Source organism: Parus major, chromosome 2 (genome assembly GCF_001522545.3).
Source record: "Parus major isolate Abel chromosome 2, Parus_major1.1, whole genome shotgun sequence".
NCBI classification, from domain to species: Eukaryota; Metazoa; Chordata; class Aves; order Passeriformes; family Paridae; genus Parus; species Parus major.
Genome location: NC_031769.1, coordinates 3,349,954 through 3,372,396, shown reverse-complemented (window position 1 = coordinate 3,372,396; position 22,443 = coordinate 3,349,954). Strand labels below are relative to the sequence as shown.

The 22,443-nt window shown below is 41.0% G+C and overlaps 1 protein-coding gene across 1 annotated transcript; it reads left to right on the top strand.

Annotated features, from left to right (window-relative positions):
- The first annotated feature begins 258 nt into the window (after nucleotides 1-258).
- On the top strand, nucleotides 259-18,488 carry AQP1 (aquaporin 1 (Colton blood group)). Its single transcript, XM_015619391.1, has 4 exons — nucleotides 259-744; nucleotides 14,601-14,765; nucleotides 14,883-14,963; nucleotides 16,456-18,488. Exons 1-4 carry the CDS (start codon nucleotides 355-357, stop codon nucleotides 16,633-16,635), a joined length of 816 nt encoding a protein of 271 aa, XP_015474877.1. The 5' UTR covers nucleotides 259-354; the 3' UTR covers nucleotides 16,636-18,488.
- Nucleotides 18,489-22,443: the final 3,955 nt, after the last annotated feature.

Here is a 22,443-nt window from a genome sequence, read left to right as displayed (position 1 = left end):
GCTCTCCTAAAGATTTTTCCAAGAATTTTAAAAAGCCTCTTAAAAAACGGCGGCAGAGATCGAACGCTGTTAAGGGAGGGGAAAAGGAAAAAAAAAAAAGGAAGAAAAAAACTTTGGCAGGCAAACAGTGTCTTACATCAATCTAGCAGTCAGCATCTATGTAGATGTTCTTTCCTCCTTTTGTGCAACACCCCTTCCCTCCTACAGACCACCCAAAGCCCTATAAATAATCCAAGGACTGTATTTTTCCTCCAGATTTCTCTTCAGACCTCAAAGGAAAAATATCAGGCAAAGGAAGGGAGAGAGGGAGAAGGGAAAGTGAGGAGGGGAGAAAGAGAGAAAGAAGGAGGAAAGATGGCTAGTGAATTCAGAAAGAAAATGTTCTGGAGGGCAGTGGTGGCAGAGTTCCTGGCCATGAGCCTTTTTATTTTTATCAGCATTGGCTCGGCTCTGGGCTTCCACTTCCCCGTGGTGGGCAACAAAACATCAACGAGGTCTCAGGACAACGTGAAGGTTTCTCTGGCTTTTGGGTTATCCATCGCTACCATGGCACAGAGCGTGGGCCACATCAGCGGGGCACACCTGAACCCGGCTGTCACCCTGGGGCTGCTGCTCAGCTGCCAGATCAGCATCTTCAAGGCGCTCATGTACATCCTCGCCCAGTGCCTGGGGGCAGTGGTGGCCACAGCCATTCTCTTGGGAGTCACCTCTTCTCTGACAGAAAACTCCCTGGGGCTTAATACTGTAAGTAGAAACTTTTAATTCCCCCTTTACTTTCTTTTTTTTCGAGTAGAAATGCAGCACCTGTGATCTGCTAAGGATGTGGGGGTTCTGTTGCTGCTGGTGACCTCGGGCAGGCTGAGTGTTTATTGTAGCAGAGAATCCAGTCCTGACTGATAACCAGGGTGTCATAGAGATGGTCATTCCTCCCCACCCTCATTTTGGAGCTTTAGGATATTCCGGTAGTGATCAGTTTTGCTTATGTTCAGTTTTGTACATCCAAGTTGCTGAAAGGAGGCTTTTAATGCCAATTTAACACTGAAAGTACTGGCAGTTTTATGACCTTTGGTGGCTCTGAGGCTCTCTAAGGTGACAAGCTGATTAATATACCAGTGTTGTTTTGGCTTCTGTGAATGTGGTTCATTTTGAGTAATTAATGATCTGTGTATGCTGGTGATGGCTACAATGAAAACCCACGGGAGCAGAGAGAGGTGTGCAGCAAGAGAAATCCCATCCCCAAAGGTGTGAGCAGTACCTGTTGCATCAGGCAGAGTGCTCAGACCCTGCCTGACAGAATCCCAGCTGCCCTTTCTGTGCAGTTCTGGACAAAAATCAGACAAATCCTGAGTTCTCACAAGTGAACTGGATGAAAATGTCAGGCAGCTACAGGTAACTGAGGTGCAGGTTCCAGCTCTCTCCCAGCCAGATGCTAACATCATGCTGCCTAAAAACTGCTTGGCCACAACCCCTCCTCCTCAAAATGTCATTTTGCTGTTGTTGTTGCAGCATAATAGGAGGGAAAAAAAATGGATAAATACACTTTTAAACTTGAAATCATCCCACTGTCAGAGGCAGTGCCACAGCCTGTGCAGGACACACAGTGCTATAAATGGAAATTCCTTCTGGACACTTATTTGACCTGATCTCTTAAGAACAAGTATTTCACATATTTTCCTTGGCCCCTTTCTTGCACAATATTCCTGACTGCAGTTTGTAAATTGAGCTAATTTGAAATCTTCTGCCCATTTGAAGTCACAAGGGTATTTGGGACATAAAGCTGCAAATGCAACATCTCTTCTGAAATAACTTAGGCAAAAAAGCAATATGGTTTTGCATACTTTAATTTGACATTACAGTTAATTCAGAACATGTGTCAGGTTTTCAAAACAGAATAAAATCTGATATTAAGGTGATTCCTGGGCAGCTCAGCATCATCCAACCTTGTGTTACTCTGAATTGGCTGCTCGCCTCCCTCTCTCCTGGTGCTTGCAGCTATTCCGTCCTGCCAGTGCTTTGGAAATTTTGATGGGTTAACTCAAAACATTTTGGGGAAGAAGAGCAAATAATTTTATTGACTCCAGAAGGCTCTGGCTGTGAGTGTGATACGTGATCTTTTCCTCTGAAACCACTGACAGAGGGAACAGCTCAACCACATGGGACAGGGTGTCTGCCCAAGTGGTTTCCTCGAGAGGTCCAACAGCCATTAAACACGGGAGGTCTGGTTTTGGTAGCACTTAAGCTTGGTTTTTCCCTTTTGCTTCCATAAAATCCTGATGACTGGTTTCTTCCTCTAACCAAAGCTCTAAACCTGGCCATTTGTGAAGCTCTTCTTGCTCAGCCAGTAACTCCTTAAGCTATAAAGGCAAAACCAGGCAGGGTTAAATCTCCATCATATAAATTTTACAAATCCATCAGCAATTTCTGTGCAATTAAATAACAGAGAATATTGTTTCTAAAAGCTCTGATCTCACTGTTTGTCACTGGAAAATACTCAGAGTTTTGTTTCTTTTTCTTTTGCATCCAGTTATAAATGTTCTGGCTGGAGGAGCAGTGGGGAGACCCCCCTGGGGATAGCCAGGGCAGCAGCTGTTCTGCTCCCTTGTGAGGAAGAACTAGAGAGGAAAGGAAAGCAAATCCATTCATTTCCCAGTGACAAGTCTGGAGTGGCTGGGGAGGGCTGAGGGGGACCTGGGTCTGAGCCCAAGGCATGGGGAAGCAGCAGCAGAGGGGCTGTGCTCGTGCAGAGCCCATCTCAACGGGGCACATCCTGAAACCACAGCACCCAGGTGTCTCCTTCAGCAAAGAGCTGGCAAGGAGAAACCACAGAGGCACTTTTGTTGTTCTGGTTTTTAACCTGAGGACAAGGAGGGGAGGCTCAGAGCTGGCAGCCCTGCCAGCTGCTCTGTCTTCCAGCCCTTCTTGTGGATAACGAGGTGTGGGTTCCCTGCTCAGAAAAGGAATAGAAAGAGAGTGCTGCTTGTTTGACAAGGTTGGGAAGAGGGTCTGGATGTGGGTGGTTTGTCCTCTGTTCTGACCCTGCCGTGCTTTTGGAGAGGTGTTTTTTACAGGAAAAATGTGGTGGGGGCAGTGAAATGGAGTGAGTGGCCATCCAGTGCTCCCAGTGGATACTGGGTGGGGTTGCATTCCTGAACTCAGATTTCTCCTGCCTGGCTGCAGGTCCTGCACTGAGGGACCAAGCTGAGAACCCATTTCCACTGGCTCCTCCTAATCCACAGAGAATGAGAGGATCCCCTGTGGATTAGATCAAACTTTAGGTCTGTTGAGTTGCTTCCAGAAACACCCAGCTCCTCTTTGCCACGCTGAGGCTCCAGGCTTGGAAGCCTCTGCTAAATATCCAAAATTAAGTGGGACAAATCTGTGTCTTGCTCATTGCACAAAGGGAAAAAAGGAAATACAATCAAATGAAGCACAAAACCCAGCCATGGACAGTAAAAGGCTGAGGAGAAAGAAGGGAGGATGAAAATGCAGGATGTTCCTTTAACATGCTCAGTATTAACGTTTGGTTTACACTAAGACAAGCAAACCAGTCACACATTAGGATTTTGATCCAAAGTTTTCTTAAGTCAACAGATATATTTTTAGTTACTTTGGCTGGTCCCAAGTAAGACATTTTGGACAACACTCCGAGGTGTATTTAGATTACTGAATCCTTTTAAGACACTTAACTTCCAATATATTTTAGTAGTGGTGTGGGTTCCAAAGTAAAAACTTTGAGAATTGGCGAAGCTGGAACAGGAGTGTGCAGTGTGTTTGCTCTTCTAAAAATTCAAATATTTTTCCTTACATCATCTTGTATCTTTTTTTGGAAGCTGAATTACTACACGTTACAAATTTCCATTAGGTAAACTGTAAGAATAGAGAATAGCAAATCCAAAATGCGCTCATCTGCCAGCAGAGCTGGCTATTGTCTGGTGAGGACAGATCTGGAGTTTGGATAATGGAACAAACTACTCAGCACAGGCAGTTAATGACCAACAAAGAGCTCAAGCAGGAAAGAGAGGTGAGAGGAGACTTCTGTGCTGTAAAGTAACACAATATTTGCTGTCAAACAATGTTTGTCTGAAGAACTTTTATCCAACTTTTAAAAACATGCTCAGAAAATTTCTTTAACTCAGGTTATTTCATATTTTTCTATCTATCTATCTATCTATCTATCTATCTATCTATCTATCTATCTAATAACCTGAGCTAAATATCTAGGTATGTATAAATAATTAGAATTTTGTGACAAATACAGACACTGCTTCACAATTTTCACAATTTCATCGTTTTCTGTATTTTGGCATAGTGATGAGACTGCCAGGAAATGTGTCCCCTAACTCTCTGGGCTATAATTTGGAAACTGAAAACTCTGCTTTTGAGTTTATGATGAAAGATATTTTTTTAAAAGTTATAAGTGGATCAAAAATTGCAGGCAAGAAAAACAGACCTGAAGGTAACATTGCTTGGGTAGATAAAGGGAAAAGAAAAACAACCAAGAATAACAAATAGGAGGGCTTGGGTTTAGAAAACACCCAGTGGACTGATAAATGTTGTTTGTGTAAAGAGCCCTTTGGAAAAGCCAGAGGAGATCTGTGGTCAGTGGATTCAGAGGTCGTTTTAAGACAGGTGAATATTCATATGGATACTATGAGTATATATATCCTGGAGTATGGAGAGTTACTTGTTGCTGGAGCACCCCTTGAACATCTGCTGTGTCTCTGCTGCTCCATGGGGCTCCCCAGATCAGGAGCAGCTGTGGCAGAGTTGGTGCAGACCAGGGTGCAATGTCCTTTGGGGATAATCACCCCATGTCCAGCTCTAGTTCTCAAAGCCAGGGAAAAAGGAGTCTTTGACTCCTCATGCCAGGCCAGCATCTGCTGCTTTGAGACACCTTCCACCCTCACCAAAGGCACACCACAGAACCACGGGGTCATGGAATACTTTGGGTTGGAAGAGACCTTAAAGATCCAATCCTCTGCCATGGGCAGGGACAACTTCCACTATCCCAGGTTGCTCCAAGCCCCATCCAGCCTGGCTTTCAACACTTCCAGTGATGGGAATGAGTCCTCTTTCCATAACTACTCCCACTTGGATTATGATCCAGCAGCAACAGAGCAACTTGGAACCTCAATGCTGGAGATTTTTAGTTTTTTTTCCTTTACTGTGTACATGTCCCCAGCTCCACACATATTGTGCTGCCTGGGGAGGATGAACAATCTCTTGTCTCCAGGAGAGTGGAGCATAGGATGTGGTAAAATATGTGGATCCTTATCATCTGCAGATGATCTTATCTCTAGGGCATCCATGCAGGTGAATTTTCTCCCAGCAAATTCCCAGTTTGCATTTCCAGTGCAAACATAACGTTGCACAAGCACTGGGAATTCCCTTTTGTGTAGTTGAGACCTGCCACACCTTTTAACGGTGTTTGTGGGTCAGCACTGAAGTGTTTATCCTGCTATTCCCCGCTGGATGTTTCCCATCCTTTAGAAACTTGTCTCAGAGGGGATTCCCCATGGTAATCACCACACTCCCCACATTTGGTCCACACTAGTGGCCTTCTCACCATGGGGAGCAGGACTTGCCTGGTTGCCCTGGATGACTCAGTGTTTGCCTTGTGATTTCCCTGTCTCCTCGTGCCCGCGCCCTACGAGCCCGTTCTCCAGCCTCCAATTAAACAAAGCCGGCTCGAGTTGGAAGAACATCCAAAATAAACTGAGAGCTTGACAGTGTGAGGGGACAATTGAGTAAGTGATGCTGCTTTTCCTCTGAGTCACTGTGGAAAATTGCAGCTCCAGAGGTGCTGCTGGATGGACGAGACACGCAGCTGAGTTCCTGACCTTTAGCGCTTATTGAAAAATCCTGGGATGACTTTTTTCCTTTTAATGCAGATTATATATCGTGCCTTTCTCAAGTCTAGGACAGTGAGCAGCTTCATTCTCCCTTTCTCTGCCCTCTGCTCTGCCTATTTTTCATCCAGATTAGGCTTTTCCTGCCAACTTTGCCTCTGTGGGCTTGAGGACTCAAACCTTCACAAGGGACCAGGAGCTGCTGTATCTTTTAAAATGAGAAAAAATGGTTCCTGTACTTGACATTGATCTGGGATTTTTATTTCTTAACAAAGACAATAGCTCATTGTTCACTGACAGTTTTTTTGCAGCAGAGGGCTTTTAAGGCTTGCCAGCATTGTACTGAGAGGCCCCAGGCAGGGCAGGTGGGACACAGGAAAGGCACCTGCTCAAAACTGGCCACGGTCTCGGCCACTTTTTAATGAGTTCACACAGTAGCAGCAGAAACATCTGGGCTGAGATATAAACCTGATGGTTATCACCCATCCCCCAGAGAATTTAGGGGTATGGCTCTAATCCTTATCTCAGATCTCGGAGCTTATTGTCTGATTTCCATTCCTATGAAGATTTGCTTAACGCCTCTCTAATAATAGAGCCATATCCCAGGATTTTGGCAGGGAGCACCGAGGGATGCAGCAGCACAGCATTCCTGGGACAAGGAGAGGCCCTGGGTGCTCATCCTCCTGCAGCCCAGTCCTTCTGTGCCAGAGCAGAGGAGATCAAAGTGGGTTTTGTGCCAGTGGATCCAAAGATGACCATTTGGTAAATGCTCTGCAGGCTTCAAACTAAAGGTTCTCCTCATTTATTTCTACTTAGAAATGGTAGAAATCCCTGACAGGGGTGCAGAGGGGTGTTTAAAACAATGAGTTTCCATAGATCTAAAAACATTTGATTAGTTAGTATTGATTAGTTAGTATTGATGAGTTAGTATTGTAATACAAGTGAAGTCATGGTGGGATTTTCAGAGAATGATTTTTTCTGTTTGGTCAACTGTCAAACTAAGTAGGATTTAAGTAAAATTGATTTTCTCACCACCTTTCCTGAGTGGTCAATAAACAGTTAAAATTGGTTTCCTTTCCACAGAGATCTCTGATTTTACCAAATATATTTGGGTGTACTGTGTGTTATATGTTTGCACACCCCCAAATACACTCACACACCAGACACAGATGGACAGAAAGATTCTTCACATGAGATAAACCCAAATTTCAAATTTTAATTTAAAACAATTGGAAAGTTTATAAAAATACCTACTAACTAGTAGGTGTGGGTTCTGTACCAAGATCTGACATGACAAGGACCACAGCTTGAGAACAGATGGAAATGTCCACAACAAAAGAATGAACATTATTGATTAATTATAGTTAAATGGGTGCAATGGTAAAAAAAAAAAACAAACCAAAAAACTAGGCTTTTGTAGCAGGGCTTGTGGGTTTTAGCAGATAATGCAAACCTTCAGGGAGCTGAGAATAACATTTCTTTAATCAAAGAATCCTAAAAACATATCACTCTCTGGGCTGCATATTTTTTTTTCTGGATAGTTTTAAGTGAAGCATTTTCAAAGCAAGGATACCAAACCACCTCACAAGTACTAAAGGAAGAAAAGATAGCCCTTTAAAAATTTCCTGTTTGTCTCCAGAGGAAATTGCCTGTTTTCTTTAGGGCAGTAGTACATTTTTGCTTATTTGTCCATTCTCCAGCTTAATTGAGATAATTCAATAACAGAGGGGTCTTTACCTGGTACCACAATTGTCTCCTGGAGGTTTTTCTGGCCTGGCTGGGAACGTTTTGAGCCATGAGTATTTATTAATGTGTAATTGATGGGAAAGTGCTGATCTTCCTGGCATCCAGAGCCAGTGCTGGTGCTTGGCTGCTGCAGCTTCATTGAAGCTGAGGAGATCTGAGGCTGAGGCACAACATCAACCTGTTAAATCAAATATACAGGGCCTGACAGGCATCCTGGAGGAAACTATAAACAGCAGGAGGGCGAAAATGTGGCCTGAGAGCTCTGCAAGGCACAACTCACCGACTAGAAAGGCATAAAGAATTCCTCTGTGTGCTTCCCTGGACACGTCCTGTGCATCCCCTCTCTAGGAACCGCGGGGAGGTGTCACAGAAAACTAAACTTTTCCAGGCTCTTGACTCTAATTTTGTGCCAAGTGGAGTCAATGAATGCTTTCAGAGCAGAAATGTGGCACATTTCCTCACACACACACACACACACAACTCCTCCTGAGGGCACTGATGGCTGTGTTTGGAATGGGTAAGGTCAGGTTTGGCCCCTTTTCCTTCCTTTGTAAGGACTTCCTTGACGAGCAAGGTGGAGAAATGAAGGAGCTGGAATTGTTCCCCCAATTCCTGAAATGCTTTGCACAGGCTCAGAGCTGCTTTTTAACCCCATGGAAATGCTGAGTTTTCAATGCTGTGCATAAGGTTGACTCGTAAATTTTGAGAACTTCACAGGTTTGTTGGAGTTTGTCTAGAAATATAAAATTAATATTACTTTGGTGAAATTGTCAGTAATTATACTGTGAGGTTTGTGCAAATTCAGGTGTTATTCTATTAACAGCATAGAAAGAACAATGCTATTTGGCTCAAAATTCAGATATGCCCAAAATTCCCCACTGAAATACTGTTTAATTCTAGGCTGGTAATAGAAGAAATAATAAACAGCTCTGTGGTATAAACGAGGGATTCAGCTATTGCAGAAAATTAACTATTTGCCTAGGTTTAGCTAGATAAAGAAAAAAAGTACAAAGCCTCACAATTCCTCATCCTCTGAATAGAACTTGTTTATTTCTCAGCAGCAACATTTAACCAAAAAAAAAAAAAAAATTCTCCCAAGCAACTTTCCCAGAGGCACATCAAAAAGTAAAAGTGTAACTAAAAAAATTGTGTGTCTCTGACCAGCTGTGCTAAATGCCAGTCCTGTAGAGGAACCAAGTTTTACTGCCTGTCTTGGTCTGACATACAAATTTTATGTGTTCTGGTTTAATATAATACTCATTCTCTCCTCTTTCTCTCCATGGCACTACGACACAAAGCCCTGGATAATTTCTCCTCATGTGAAAAGAGGGTGGGAGGAGGGAGCTCAGCCTTATTCCTGGAGGGTGTCTGCTGCCCAAAGAACGGAAAATATGATTTCTGCTTTGGGAATTGAATGAGTCCCCTTTAGAGCTCTCAAGGCTGTATTTATAGGAAGGATAATCTAGCAGAGGACAATATGTTTTGTCCCCAGGTTCTGCTGAATGCTTCCATTGTTGATGTAGGATACGATCCAAAGCTAATTCATAAGCAGCTTTTGAGTGCTCCTGTCATATAATTTTAAGTGAAACTCTTCAGGTCTTTGCCTGTCTCTCCTTGCTAAAGAAATGAGACTTTTGTACTCCCTGAATTCCTAATACTCCATTAATGGCTGTAGAAACATCCATGTCAGGGTGATACTGTTAAATAACAAGGGTAGAAGTGAATAACTGTAGTTAAACAGCCAGGGATGAAGTCTCTGAATCAATTTTGACTATCACTCAAGGGACAGTTTATAGCCATGGAGATGTAGGACAGACTTCCAGGAGAATAAAGGTATGTTATCAATGCAGAAATCATCAAGTTTCATGACAGAGCTGGAGCTGAAAGAGTGAGAAAAGTCAAACAAAATGACAGGCAAGATGATGGGATATGGCTTGGAGAGAGGTAGGGAGACGAATTTCTGAGGTTTCATTTGTAGAACATCCCATTAAAGAACTTTGCCGGCCAAACACTTCAATGATAGCTAGTTGGCATTAAAAAGAATGATGAATATTTCAAAAGAGGGGATGGCAAAGAGAGAATGAACCATCTAAACTATGGTGAAGAGTATTCCTTATTCAGTAAAAGAAGGAAAGTCAAAGAAGGGAAATTTTCAGCCATAAGAAGAAAATGCTGTAAGATAGAAAAATTTACTTGAATAAAATGCTAATTTCAAGAAAAATGTCTGCCATGGCAAAGAAAAGGTAATGATTTAGGTAGGATGGTAAGGACATGCAAGGAAGAGAAGTCCAAGCCATTAAAAATGCTGTGACTTAAATTTTCTCCCTCAAAACCACACCAGCAGGCAGGGCTTGCTCTGGTGTTTCATAAGAATGGGAAAAGCTGAAAAACTCCCCTGCTGAAAAATGGACTTCTGCAATTACAGTGGCCTCTTTCTTTTTTCTTTTCTTTTTCTTTTTTATTTTCTATTATTTTTTTTTTTTCTGGAACAATGAGACTCTAATCCCTGTTATATGAAAGGAAGCTGGGTCCTGGAAGCTCCAATCCAGGGCTAAGTTTGTTGGATGAGAAGGAGCTCAGCACCACGTGATGGAACCACCTTGCATAACAAAGTGTCTTATCCATATAAAGGGAAACAGGTTTGAACTTGATAGACTTTCACTCATAATGAGAAAAATATGAAGCCACTGGAGAAGTACACAGTGGGGTTTACCTTGGGCCAGTTTAATTTCCTGTCCCCGTTTCTCTTCCGAAGGCGGACAACTCATAAATATCCTGTCCTTACAAAAAAAAAAAAAATAAATAAAGGAAAGAAAACATACCATTAATTTGCCCAAATTATTGCTGTGGGAGTCAGTCAGCTAAACATGGCAGTTAAGGGAACTTCTGGGAAACAAATTCCATCATTCCCATCTCCTGTCTGATGTTATGGAAGTGATGTGGCCACTGCCCATTTCCTAAGACATAAAGCAGGTGTTCCTTTCAGCTAACTCTCATGTTCATGTCTACATAACACTTTTTGGAGCTTAACACTCCTCATTTGAATGTCTCTTGAGCCACTGTGCCTTCAGTGCTTCCTTAGTTTCCAAGCAGTTGCACTGGAGTTTTGTGAATAAGATTTGATTCTGTGCATTTACTGAATTACGGTAGATTTTTATTCCGTGACCTTATTCAGATTCATAGTGAACTGGGGGGAAAAATATTAATCATGGGATCATTGGGACTGGAAATGGAGGGATTCAGCTCACAGAAGGGGTGTCTACATGTTCTGCTCCTTGTCTGGGAGCTGTGACAGTCGAGGGGGGATTTTCTCACTGCAAGCTGGCGCAGCCAAGATTGATTCAGCTGATCAAATGTGTCCACAGACAACTCTCACATCTTGCCAATGATTCATCCCATTTCTTATGTGTGTTTCTGGTGCTTCTTCTGTCAAAGCACTGACTTAGAAATGAAGTTTGGTGGAATTATTCATGTGAACAAAAAAGGGAAAGAAGTCTGTGTAGAAAAAGACATTGCACTGTGGGTACAGGTCACTGGAAAGGGTTCTCTTCACCCCAGTACTCCACCAGAAGTGGCTGTGTCTTGCTTCAAAACATTATTTTGTCTATTTAGAGACCAGAGATATTGGTCACCTTGTGTTCTGGGTATTCTCAGTAGCAGAATGGCAGATGTTAAGAGCAGCTGTTGATTTTTAGTCTCTAATGTGGCCTCTAATGTGTGCAACTGCTTCCTACTAAATTCAGATTAAGCTCCTGAAGCTTCTGGAGTCTCGTATTCTAAAAAATATTCCACAAAGTTTCAAGATTTCCTTAAAAACCTGAATAACATACAGAAAATAGAAGCAAAGGATGAGAAACTCATGTTGGTTGTGTCTCCCAGGTTCTGTCAAGAGCTTAAAAAAGCAGATTCAAAAGGTGCAACATGTTATCTGGGTTTGCAAATCCTCTGTGAATAAGGTCGAAAAATATAAATATGCACATGGACATGTACATTTTAACTTGGCACAAGGGAATGTGCCTTCCTATTCCCTTTCTAACGCTTTTCTGGGGTGTGCTTGGGATGGTGAACCCTGGTGCTGTTCCACGTGTACCATGGATGGTCCAGGCTGCTGCTGCAGGGATAATTTAGCTCTGATGAGGTGGCAAATAAACACTCTGTTATCCTACACTTCCACACTGCAGATCCACAGGCTCCAGCAAAGCAGGACATCCAAGGTTTGCCTGGGTTTGTCCTGTTTTGGAATATGGCCCAGAGTCCTTGCTCTCACAGAGGAACCTTAATGCTCCTGGCAGGCTGTGTAAAATTACCCAGCTGGAGGAAAGCAAAAGGTTTCCTATGACATTTCCAGGTTTTCTTTGATTCCACACAGCCCATCAATAAGTGTTGATTAGCAGGGAGAATGACCTCAAGTCACGTCAGCTGTAGGATGTGTTTTTCCTGGAGGGAAAGGAAGAATATGATTTCCGTCTCTTGAAGATAAGGATTATCACAGGTTTTTAAAGAATAATTTTGCTCTTATTTTCTTTTATAGAAGTCCTTCAAGTGAAGGGAAAGCCCAGTGTCTGGCCAGTGTTTAAACTTTTGAAATGTCAAGGTTCTGTCAACTGCTAACATTGATGTGTCAGACCTCAGCTCTGGGTTCTCTGGGGCTGCATTATGATAGAAAAGAATTTGGTTTCTTATCTGCTTCTGGGCATGTGCACATCAGCCACATATTTGTTAAGACACCAGGCTTTTAACTTTGTCCAATTGGCCTTCCAAATGTAAGAGAAGATTTTCCAGAGGGTATATAGCCCAGATTCTTAAATTGGTTTTGATACAAGGAAATACGCTGTAAGCCTAATTTGTTGAGAGACATAAAATCCCACTGTCTCTACAGTGAAAAAAAAAATAGTGTATTTTGTTTCTTTTTAAAATAAATTAATTGCTTTTACAAAAGCAATAGGATATTAATTCAGAGATATCAAGCAGGATTTTCTGGATCCTGCAATTTTCAGTGCATCTCAAATGGATGCATTTATGTCGGACTCATACTTCTCACATGTAAGTTCTGATAATGATGAAGGCTTCATGAATAGATTTCAGTTTTTTCGCCATGGATGCTGAAGGAACCAAAACACCCATCCTTTCAATCAGAATTCCCTTCTATTTGTGGACAGAGTACATCCAGCTCAGAGGATATTGCTCCTGCATGTTAAAGAACAATTTATAAAAATACATTATTAGTGTTTCAGATTAGCCAGATTTAAAAGTAAGATTTATGCTGAGGAAAGATTCAGATGACTTTTATTTTTTCATTGTTTAGGAATTTGATATTAGACTTCATTAAAGAGAAGAAATAAGAAATGTGAACAGCACCTGTGGAAAGTGAAAGAGTTCAGTTAACCATCTTTAAGTGTTAAAGTTTTTCAAGTATTAGCTTTGGGGAAATTAGGGCATAAACCACAAAACCAGATTAATAGCAGGATTTCCCGTGGTTTCATTGTTCTGGACAGGTCACAATAACATGTAATTATGTTTTTTGTTATGTATGACCCAGCAGTTTTTAATGCAGAGGCTCTGACAGACGTGATAACCTACTGATAGCACAAATGAATATAAGTTTTGCAGAGTTTGTTCCTACTCTGAGTCACATTCTCAGTTCTCTGGCCTGTGGCCAAGCTCATGTTTCACCCCATCCATGCAAGTGAGCTATTTCTGCTTAACATCAAATTATTCAGCTCAAGACTTGCCTTGCCTTAATGAAGACACCATTGCATACAGCAATTAAAAGCAGAACTCAAAACTTGTTATAACATCAAATGCTTTACCTCCATGGTTTCTTGTTAGGTTTTAGCAGTATTCCTGAAATATGACAGCATATCTGCTCTGTAATGTCCATTTATGGGAATCACCATGGTTTCAATATGTTCTACAGCATTTACAAGAGACTCTACTGATTTCATGCCTAATAATACAATTGGAATATTTATCTCTGACAGTTTGAGCTTTTCTAGATAATCTAATTCAGTAGGAAATTGAAGCACTCCCATCAGCCCCTTGGGATTCCTCATCTGGGGACTTTCTTTATGTATCCCAAAGATGTTAAATGAGATTCAGTTTGAGTCTAGGACACCAAAAAGTAGTTCACCTGTGAGTTAGGTGTCTAAGCTCTTTGTAGTCAAATGATATATATAAAAAAAAATAAATGACAGAGCTTTCAAATATTCCCCTTCATTTCATCAGGTGAATGGATCTTGTCTCCACTGACTACACCATTATCTGTATGGTAAAATTAGAGATAGGTTGACTAAATATTAATATCTAAATAGTTTTTATGTACTTGTGGTGTTCTGTCACATCTACCAGTCCCACATGAAGTTTGTGGGAATCTCAGGGTATTTCCTGTGGCATTAGAGGCAGATTTTCAGGCAATTAATTCAAAGTATAGCTGGAATATTTATATTTTAATATTAATGTGTGAATCCATGAAGCAATGAGTGACTGTCCTAAGGCACCACAGTTCAGTGAAAGTAAACTCTGCTGAGGGTGACTTTCTGGCTGATTTGTTTCTCACATGTAGGTCACTCTCATTGTGCCCAGTGACTGAGACTTCACTGTGGCTGAATTGTGAACCAACCACATTGGATCAAAAAAAGCTTCTTATGCCTAGGCTTGACTACAGCAGGGAGTGTTTCAAAACTAAGTTCTCTACCATTTTTTCTATTCCTTCCTATTTTTTCCCCTGTTAAGCAAAAGGAACCCCAGGAGAGAAATGGATGTGCAGGCCTGCATTTTCATATCGAGGAAATAGTTCTCTGTTCTCTGGCCTGTGGCCAAGCTCATGTTTCACCCCATCCATGCAAGTGAGCTATTTCTGCTTAACATCAAATCATTCAGCTCAAGACTTGCCTTGCCTTAATGAAGACACCATTGCATACAGCAATTAAAAGCACAGAGCTTAGTTCCACTGGTTAAAGTCATGCAAGAATATGAGATAACATTTTCCTTCTTGCCTCCATGCAGCTTTCAGAGGGAATCAATGCAGGCCAAGGGCTGGGAATTGAAATCATTGCCACCTTCCAGCTGGTGCTGTGTGTCCTGGCCACCACAGACCGGAGAAGGAACGATGTCTCGGGGTCGGCACCTTTGGCCATTGGTCTCTCCGTTGCCTTGGGACATCTTCTCGCTGTAAGTTTTAGCCCTCAGAGGTTAAATCTGCCCACCTTGGGGTGGGCCAGTGAAGGCAGGGAGATGATGGGCAAGTTTCATCTGTGCTTCACCTCTGGTTCTCTTTCCACCTCCCAGATTGACTACACCGGCTGTGGAATTAACCCAGCCAGATCTTTCGGCTCAGCGCTCATTGCCAACAACTTTAAAAATCACTGGGTAAGTTGAGTAAACTTGTTTAACTCACAAGAGGCTCTGAAAACACATGAATTACAAGATCAGAAACATTTCAACACGTATCATTAGGACCAAGTCAGAGAGGTGGCATTTCCATTTCATTTAACAAAAAATATTCTCCTTTCAATCCTGACCAACCTCAGGCAAATAAAAAGTCCTCAGGCTCATTCAACCTCTGCACTCAAAGCAATACAGTAGATTTTCTTTGGTTATTCCCCTTTATATTTATTTATTTAAAACATTTTAATTGTTGAAGCCTTACTACACAGAATCCTGTATTGTGTATTTAATGTTTAAACTAAGTTTGTAAAGTGCTACTGCTTAATCTGGTAAAACTCAGTTTAGAAAGATTCTTAAGCACGTTTGTAAACTGAAATGGATCATCCAATACTTAAGAGCTAATAAAATGTTTAGCATCTTAAAGCTGAGTGTCTGCTTATGTGTTTTCAAGGATAAGAGCTCTGAAAACACAAAAAATTTTAGATTATTTCTTGTGTTAGATGTGGTTAAAACGAGTTTCTTCACAAAAATTTACTTATTTTGCCAAAGCTCAATAAAGAAGGCTGATATAAAGTTGTAAATGAGCATGTGTTATTGAATATATAAATGGGGCTTGTTCCAAATCTCCTACTCACAATTTTGGCAGCCCGTTGCATAGGAACAGGTGGAAATTTAGTGGTAATACAGTGGGGTTGTGAAAATTTTGGATATGGATTCCATTTTAACCTAAAGAGTAAAACTTAATAAGAGGACACTGGGGAAATTTTGGTGGTGTCTACCACTTGAACATTATTATTAGGACACTAAAGGGAAGTAACTAAGTGAAGACTTAATATTTTCAGAATTTAATAGGAAAATTATTAACCTTTGTAGAGACAGAAGAAGATAGAGGCAGTAATTTGTGTTAAACTACTGATATTGCTGAATAAAAGAGTTTTTAGACTCAGTAGTGCTTTGGCCCTGCAAAGTCTTCAATATCCTCTGTTATTTCTAACAAAATCAACTTGTCTACTAAAATCCTTTTATTACCTCTCCTTCTAAATTTTAATTTTCCCAAGTGGTTAGACCAGTTCAGTCACAGCAATTTTACCAGCTAAGCAGCATCCAGTGGCAAATTAAACCCCTAATTAGATGCTCATTAAGTATTACTTTCAAATTCACCTATCACTGGAATTTAATAGGAGAATGGAAATTAATGCTCTGTTGTTTTAGAAATTATGCTCCCCTGCCAAGTCTATCTGGAGTAGCAGAGATGTTTGAGCAGTAGCTAACTGATTTTAAATATCACAACTTGACAACACAGCCACAGTTCTTCGCCTCTGGTCTATCACCGATTCATGGCGACAAATCCCTGTTTATATGCCATGTGGTTAAGTAAACATTCAAGGTGGATAGGCTGAAAATTTCACAGTGAGAATCCTCAGAGGAGTTTCAAATGCAGAAATTGATGCACTGACTTGGATTTGTATTCCAGATTTTCTGGGTTGGCCCAATCATCGGAGGAGCAAGCGCTGCCCTGATTTACGACTTCATCCTGGCACCCAGAACCAGCGACCTCACCGACCGCATGAAGGTGTGGACCAGTGGCCAAGTAGAAGAGTATGACCTGGAAGGGGATGATATGAACTCCCGAGTTGAAATGAAGCCAAAATAAGGAAGAGCATGGAGAGAGGGGAGAAAAAATAAAAAAAAAAAGCAGAAAAAAAAAAAAGCAGCACATTGGTTTCCGAAGATTTTATCAGTGTTATAGACTCTTTGTAAACCAGCAAGCAGTACTTTGGTATTTTTAATTCAATACAGTTTTCCTTTTATTTTTTTGTTTTTGTCCCCCAATCCTAATAGTTTTTTTTATATCTGGGTTTTTTCAATTACAGAGTCTTTAGGTTGAGAAGTCATGACCTAAATAAATTGGGGTGCAGTTTATTTAGGTCACCTTTGCATGACATAAATAAAATGGGCTGGAGTTGAACCCAATGTCCTGGGTGAACCCTAAACCAAGACACTCCTCCATTGGCACCACCCAATTTTGAGTTGTTTTTAGCATGGGGGCTTCTTCCTCTACATCACTCAGTAATGATAAGTAGTTCCAATGACCAGTTTGTTTCCTGAAAGAATCGATATTGAGGAGAGAGAACCATCTGTACCAATAACAGAGGCCTTACTCCTGTAAAAACAGTATTTATACAAACATGCAAGGCTGGCATCTAATGCCAGCAATGAATGGGAAAAAAAACCAGTCTCAAATCAGTGTCCAAAAGCATCTTTTGGAATGAAAGGTTACTAAAGATTAGTTGCTAGGTAAAATTAACCATAATTTCCCAAATGGTCTATCACCTTTGAGAAAAAGGTCCAGAAAAGTTAGGCAGGGTAAGAATTTCCAGAGTCGCAGGGTAAGAATTTCCAGAGTCACAGGATCTTTCAGATTTTCTAGTGTTTCATTCTCCCTGAACCTGCATCCAGCTGCTTGTGAGGGGAGAGTATATGTGACCAAAAAAAAAAAAAAAATAGATATATTTCCCCCTGGGAAGTAATAACTAGAATTCAAATTGGAGAGGAGCAACAACAGTGACAACAGGAGCGACATGGTGCCAATGTGTAAACAGGATCTGATGGTTCCTGTGGCTACTCTGCTTTTGTTCACCTTGTGTAATTTATCTGGTGATTTTAAGCAAAACAAGGAGGAAAGAAATCCCCTTTCTCTCTGACCCCATTCCAACAGCCAGCACTGTGGCATTCAGGGACCACAAACAGATGTACACACGGTATATTTTCTAATGAGGGGCAAATACATACCTGTAAGTCCATTTTGGGGGTTGTTGCTTTGTTTTTTTTTATATATATATATATATATATATAAATGTTTATATATATGTTTTATACAGAAAGCCTAGTGTACTGTTTTGTAAGAAAATAAGAGCATAAAGACAAGTGGAAAGAATTGCAGCAGTGCTTAGCGAAATAAGCAACACTGGAAACGAGAAAGAAAATTAACACTCTAAACGACATGGAAGATTATTTCCTGTTTAAATTTGTGTGTGTGTGTGTGCTACTTATGATTTCCTGAGTAACCCAAAGCATTACCTGGTCTTACCTACTAACTATAGAATATAGTTAAAGCAGATCTGTGCTGAAATACTTGTTCTGCACTAAACAGTTTTCCATAAGAAATGAGGCCCAGAGGAACTGACAGAAAATCAGCACATTCCAGCATTCAGCAAAACCCCCCAGAGGTAATGGGATGGATTCTCCTCTCTGAGAGACAGTGTGGGATTGGGAGGTGAGGTAGGATTGACATAGGAACCTGTATGGGTTGGATCATTCCATCAACTTGAGTAGATGGTCAAAGGAAAATGAATAAAAATGAAAATCACCAGCAAAATAAAGCAGAATATATTTTATCTTTCTTGTCTACATTTGGTGTGCTATCCCATGTATTGCCAATGTACATAGAGCATGATTGGATTTTGGGGTGGTTTAAAAATAAACAAAATCAGTTGTGCTAACATATGAACTTCTCATGATTCTTCATTTCTAATTTCCCATGTAATGCAATTTAATTTTCTACACCATTTTTTCGGTGTCTGCCTATAAGACTGAGCCAATTTCTGCTTTTCCATTCTTCACTTGGTGCTGCCCATTATGGAAAGGAATGTTCTTTGTTTTCATGGCAGGCAAAGCAGACCTTCACTGAACTCTTCCAAATTATACTTAGAAATGAAGCAGAGCACCAGGATCTTGTACCCACTTTCTAGAGTATCTTTCCAATTTTATCTGCTATTATCCCAGCACCTCCATGGACTCCCAATTAACCCTTATTTTGCCTTACAGGGTCTCTGAGCCAGAGAGAGATCCAGAACAGTTGCAGAACTCACCTGCAGTAAATAGTTTGTTTTGACAAGCTTCTGGTAACTTAAGAGTTAATGGTGCAGAGAATGGGAGATTCACAATTTGTTCCTTGGTCTATGCCTTGCAAAGAGCTTGGCTTATTCTTTTATGCTTCAAAGTCCAAAACTGTGAAGACAAAAACCACTCATTTCCATTTGGGTTATCATAGGGCTGCACCATATTAGCTGCTGTAGCTTATGATCACTAAAATAGTAAATAAAATTAAAGATGTACAATAATTGTTTCACAAGTTAAGAAATACAACAAACATAAAGAACAAATCAAAGTAAACAAAGTGTGATTTGTTGGTGTATTTTGTAGAATCATAGAATCATTGAAAGTTTTGTGTTGGAAGGGACTTTAAAGATCACTTAATTCCAATCCCCTGCTGTGGGTAGAGACTATTTCCACTAGACTTGCATTCACAGTGATAATGCTTAAATAATTTATAGTAAAGCTCTTAAGAAAATTAAATTTAAAAAAAATGTTTTTAAGGTGAATTCCAGGCTTAAACCCTTCCATTCTTCTAAAAGAAGGAGTGGTATATTCTAAAGTACTTTTGTAGCACTTAGACCCTGAACTGAGAGCAGGGATTCGGCTGCTAATGGTGCTCCCATTCCTGGCACAAATGGTTTTGCTTTGTGCTAGACAAGCACCCTTCAAAGTTATCATCAGCTCATTAAAATAGTTGAAACTTACCCAGCAAAGGAATTAAAGGCATGAAGCAGCAAGTATCGAAACCCACTAACAAGTGTCAAGTGGGCAAATGTGATCACCCAGAAACTCAACAAAGTGTCCCTGATAAAATAAGGCTGGGACTTGCTTGTTCAAACAGCTCCTGGAGAGCTCCTGGTCCATGGGCTAACAGGGGCTGTCTGTGCCCTGGTTCTGATTCCCTGGGCACAAGGGAATTTATTTATCACACATTATAACAGGAAAAGGCTACAGAACCCTGGAATGGTTTGGATTGGAAGGGAACTTAAACATCATCTAGTTCCAAACCCTAGGAACACCTGGGGACTCCTTCCATTACCCCAGGCTGCTCCAATCCCCATCCAGGCTGGACTTGAACATTTCCAGGGATGGGGCATCCACCCCTTCTCTGTGCCAGGGCCTCCCCACCCTCACAGGGAGTATGATAAAGGGTGGATGCTTCCCTAGATTATCCAGGAACCACCTACCACGGTCTCAGTCCCAGCCTCAGGTGCCCCCCAGCATCCCAAACACCTACACTCTGCACAGCAAAAAACACAAGGAGACATTCCCGAGTCCAGGAACACACAGTGCCTCTATGGGCCATCCCAAATCTCAGACATTTCTCCTGGGCAAAGCTGAGCAAAGCAAAGATGATCCAGTTTGCTTTTTCTGAGGGCAGGTTGCCATCCCAGCAGTGTGCAGGGGTTCCCACTCTGTGGTTTGCACAGGTGACAAAGCATCCTCTGCTTATTCCAACACAAGACAATTTACAAAATTTACAATTTACAGTTCACAAAAAGCCTGAGGAAGGTGCTTTGGATTCATCCCAGAGAAACCCCTGTTGCTGCACTGACTCTGTAGAAAATCTAGGGAGATTTGGGCCCTAACTTCACCCACCTATCTTTAGAACTAAATGCATATTCTGCCTCTCCATTGTAACTGCAGCAATTTAATTTTAGATTTCATCTTGCTCAACTCTACGTAGACTTTTAACACGTGCAAGGAAAGAAAGGCAATTGAAACCCAACATAATGACATCCAGCACTCCAGGAAGCTTCCATTGTCCCCCCATATCCACCAGCTGCACCAGTCACAATTCACAGCTTAATGTTTTTAAAAATTAGGGTAACACAATCATACAAATATAGAGTTTCTCGTGGTATTTCAATGTTTTTGCTGCTTTTACCCAACTGAAGTTTGGACGTGCCAAGTACCACACAATAAATTATATTAGGAATATGGATGTTATGATTCAGTTAGAGCCTGGGTTTGTGTAAACATCTGTGTGCAAGCATTTGTGTCAAGAATGGTTCTGGGTTTCATTCAAGCTTGATGCTCTTGAAAGTACCAAATATTTTGTATATAAGTTGTCTGACATTACCTAAATCAACCCATAATTCTTTCTGGGGGCAAATACATAATTTTATAGATTTTCCAAAGCTGAATCATGAAACAGAAACTCTCCTTAAATAGATCAATAACTAATTAGACATTAGCTGTCCATGAGATAATAAACCTTTGCTTTAGGTCCTTGAAGTTAATTTGCCAGGCAGGGCTTTGAATGATGTTCCTGAGAAGGAACAATCCCTGTTAACTTCAAGGTTTCCCTTTATTATTAGAAAATAAAACTTTCCAGGCACCTGTACTCCTGACCACCCCCATGTAGCCATGGATGCCTGCCCGTGGCCATTCCTGTTCCCCTACAGGCCTGCTGCCTGTAATTCTGTGATAAATTACTGTATAATCCAGAATTTGGGGAGGGCAGAGCACAAAATAAACAGAGGAACACAGAATGGATGGAGGGAAGTGACACAGGGCACACAAGGTGACTAGTTTGTCCTTTTAATAGCACTCAGAAGAATTTATTCTCCTTTCACTTCTGTGCCCTACTGCCCCAGAGCCATACCTGTTTGAATGAGAGCTTTTCATCTTTTTCAATAATTTTGCTAGCAGGTTTATAGGTTTGGATAAAAAAAAAAGAACACCAGAAACTCAATACACTCCCCTGCTCATGATTTCCTGAACTTCCTGATCTGTCATGCTCTAAAGTTTGCCATGAATTGCCCTCATTGTGCCTTTTCCTCTGTTTTGTTTCTATTCTTGTCTTAGAGAAGGAATTGAGAAGCTGGTGGAAAATGATCAGTGTAGTGATATTATTGGCACATTTTTTTGTAGCATTTCTAGAAAACATTTGCCTCTTTCTGATCTTTTCCTTTACCCTTTATTTCAAGAGAAAGACCATTATCAGTTAGAACAGATCCCTCCATTTCATCTCCCTTCAGTTTGTGCTCAGTTCCCTGCACTAAAGGGTGTATCCTTACTCCTGGACAAAAAGCTGGAGGGACCATTTATTAATTTTTTCATTGCCATTGAAAGCAAACAGAACAATGTTTCCTGGCAGAATGGGAGCCAAACAGCAGCCCTTGACTAAAAGTGGCTGTTAAGTGCAATTGCTGGAAACAGTCATAGATTTTTTTTATTTTTTTTTTCTCCCTGAAAAGTAAATGGAGCACTTGCAGGTACAAATCTGTCCAAAAGAGAGATGTGACTAAAAACAACAAGCTGCAGCACACACTTGATTTCCTTTGGGGATCTCCAACTTTTCCTTGTTTCACCATTTCACATTATTATTTAATCAAGAAGAACCTGGCATGAAATAAAGGGAGAGAGAGAAATGATGGGTCTGTCTGATGCTGTATCCTATCAGTTCTGAGTGGGAAGTGTTACCGTGTTTTCTGTCTTGGAGCCAGATCTGATTTGCTCAAAATTATTTAACATTTTCAAGGAGTGAGAGAGGAACTAAATTATATTCCTATCTGGCTTTACAGTGGTTTGTGTTGTCATGGCAATGTGAAATGTTTTTTTTGTGATAGGAGGGAGA

Coding starts and splice junctions, on each gene's coding strand:
- AQP1 (XM_015619391.1), top strand. CDS start 355: ATGGCTAGTGAATTCAGAAAGAAAATGTTCTGGAGGGCAGTGGTGGCA. Junction 745..14,600: donor ACTCCCTGGGGCTTAATACT/GTAAGTAGAAAC, acceptor GCCTCCATGCAG/CTTTCAGAGGGAATCAATGC. Junction 14,766..14,882: donor CCTTGGGACATCTTCTCGCT/GTAAGTTTTAGC, acceptor TCCACCTCCCAG/ATTGACTACACCGGCTGTGG.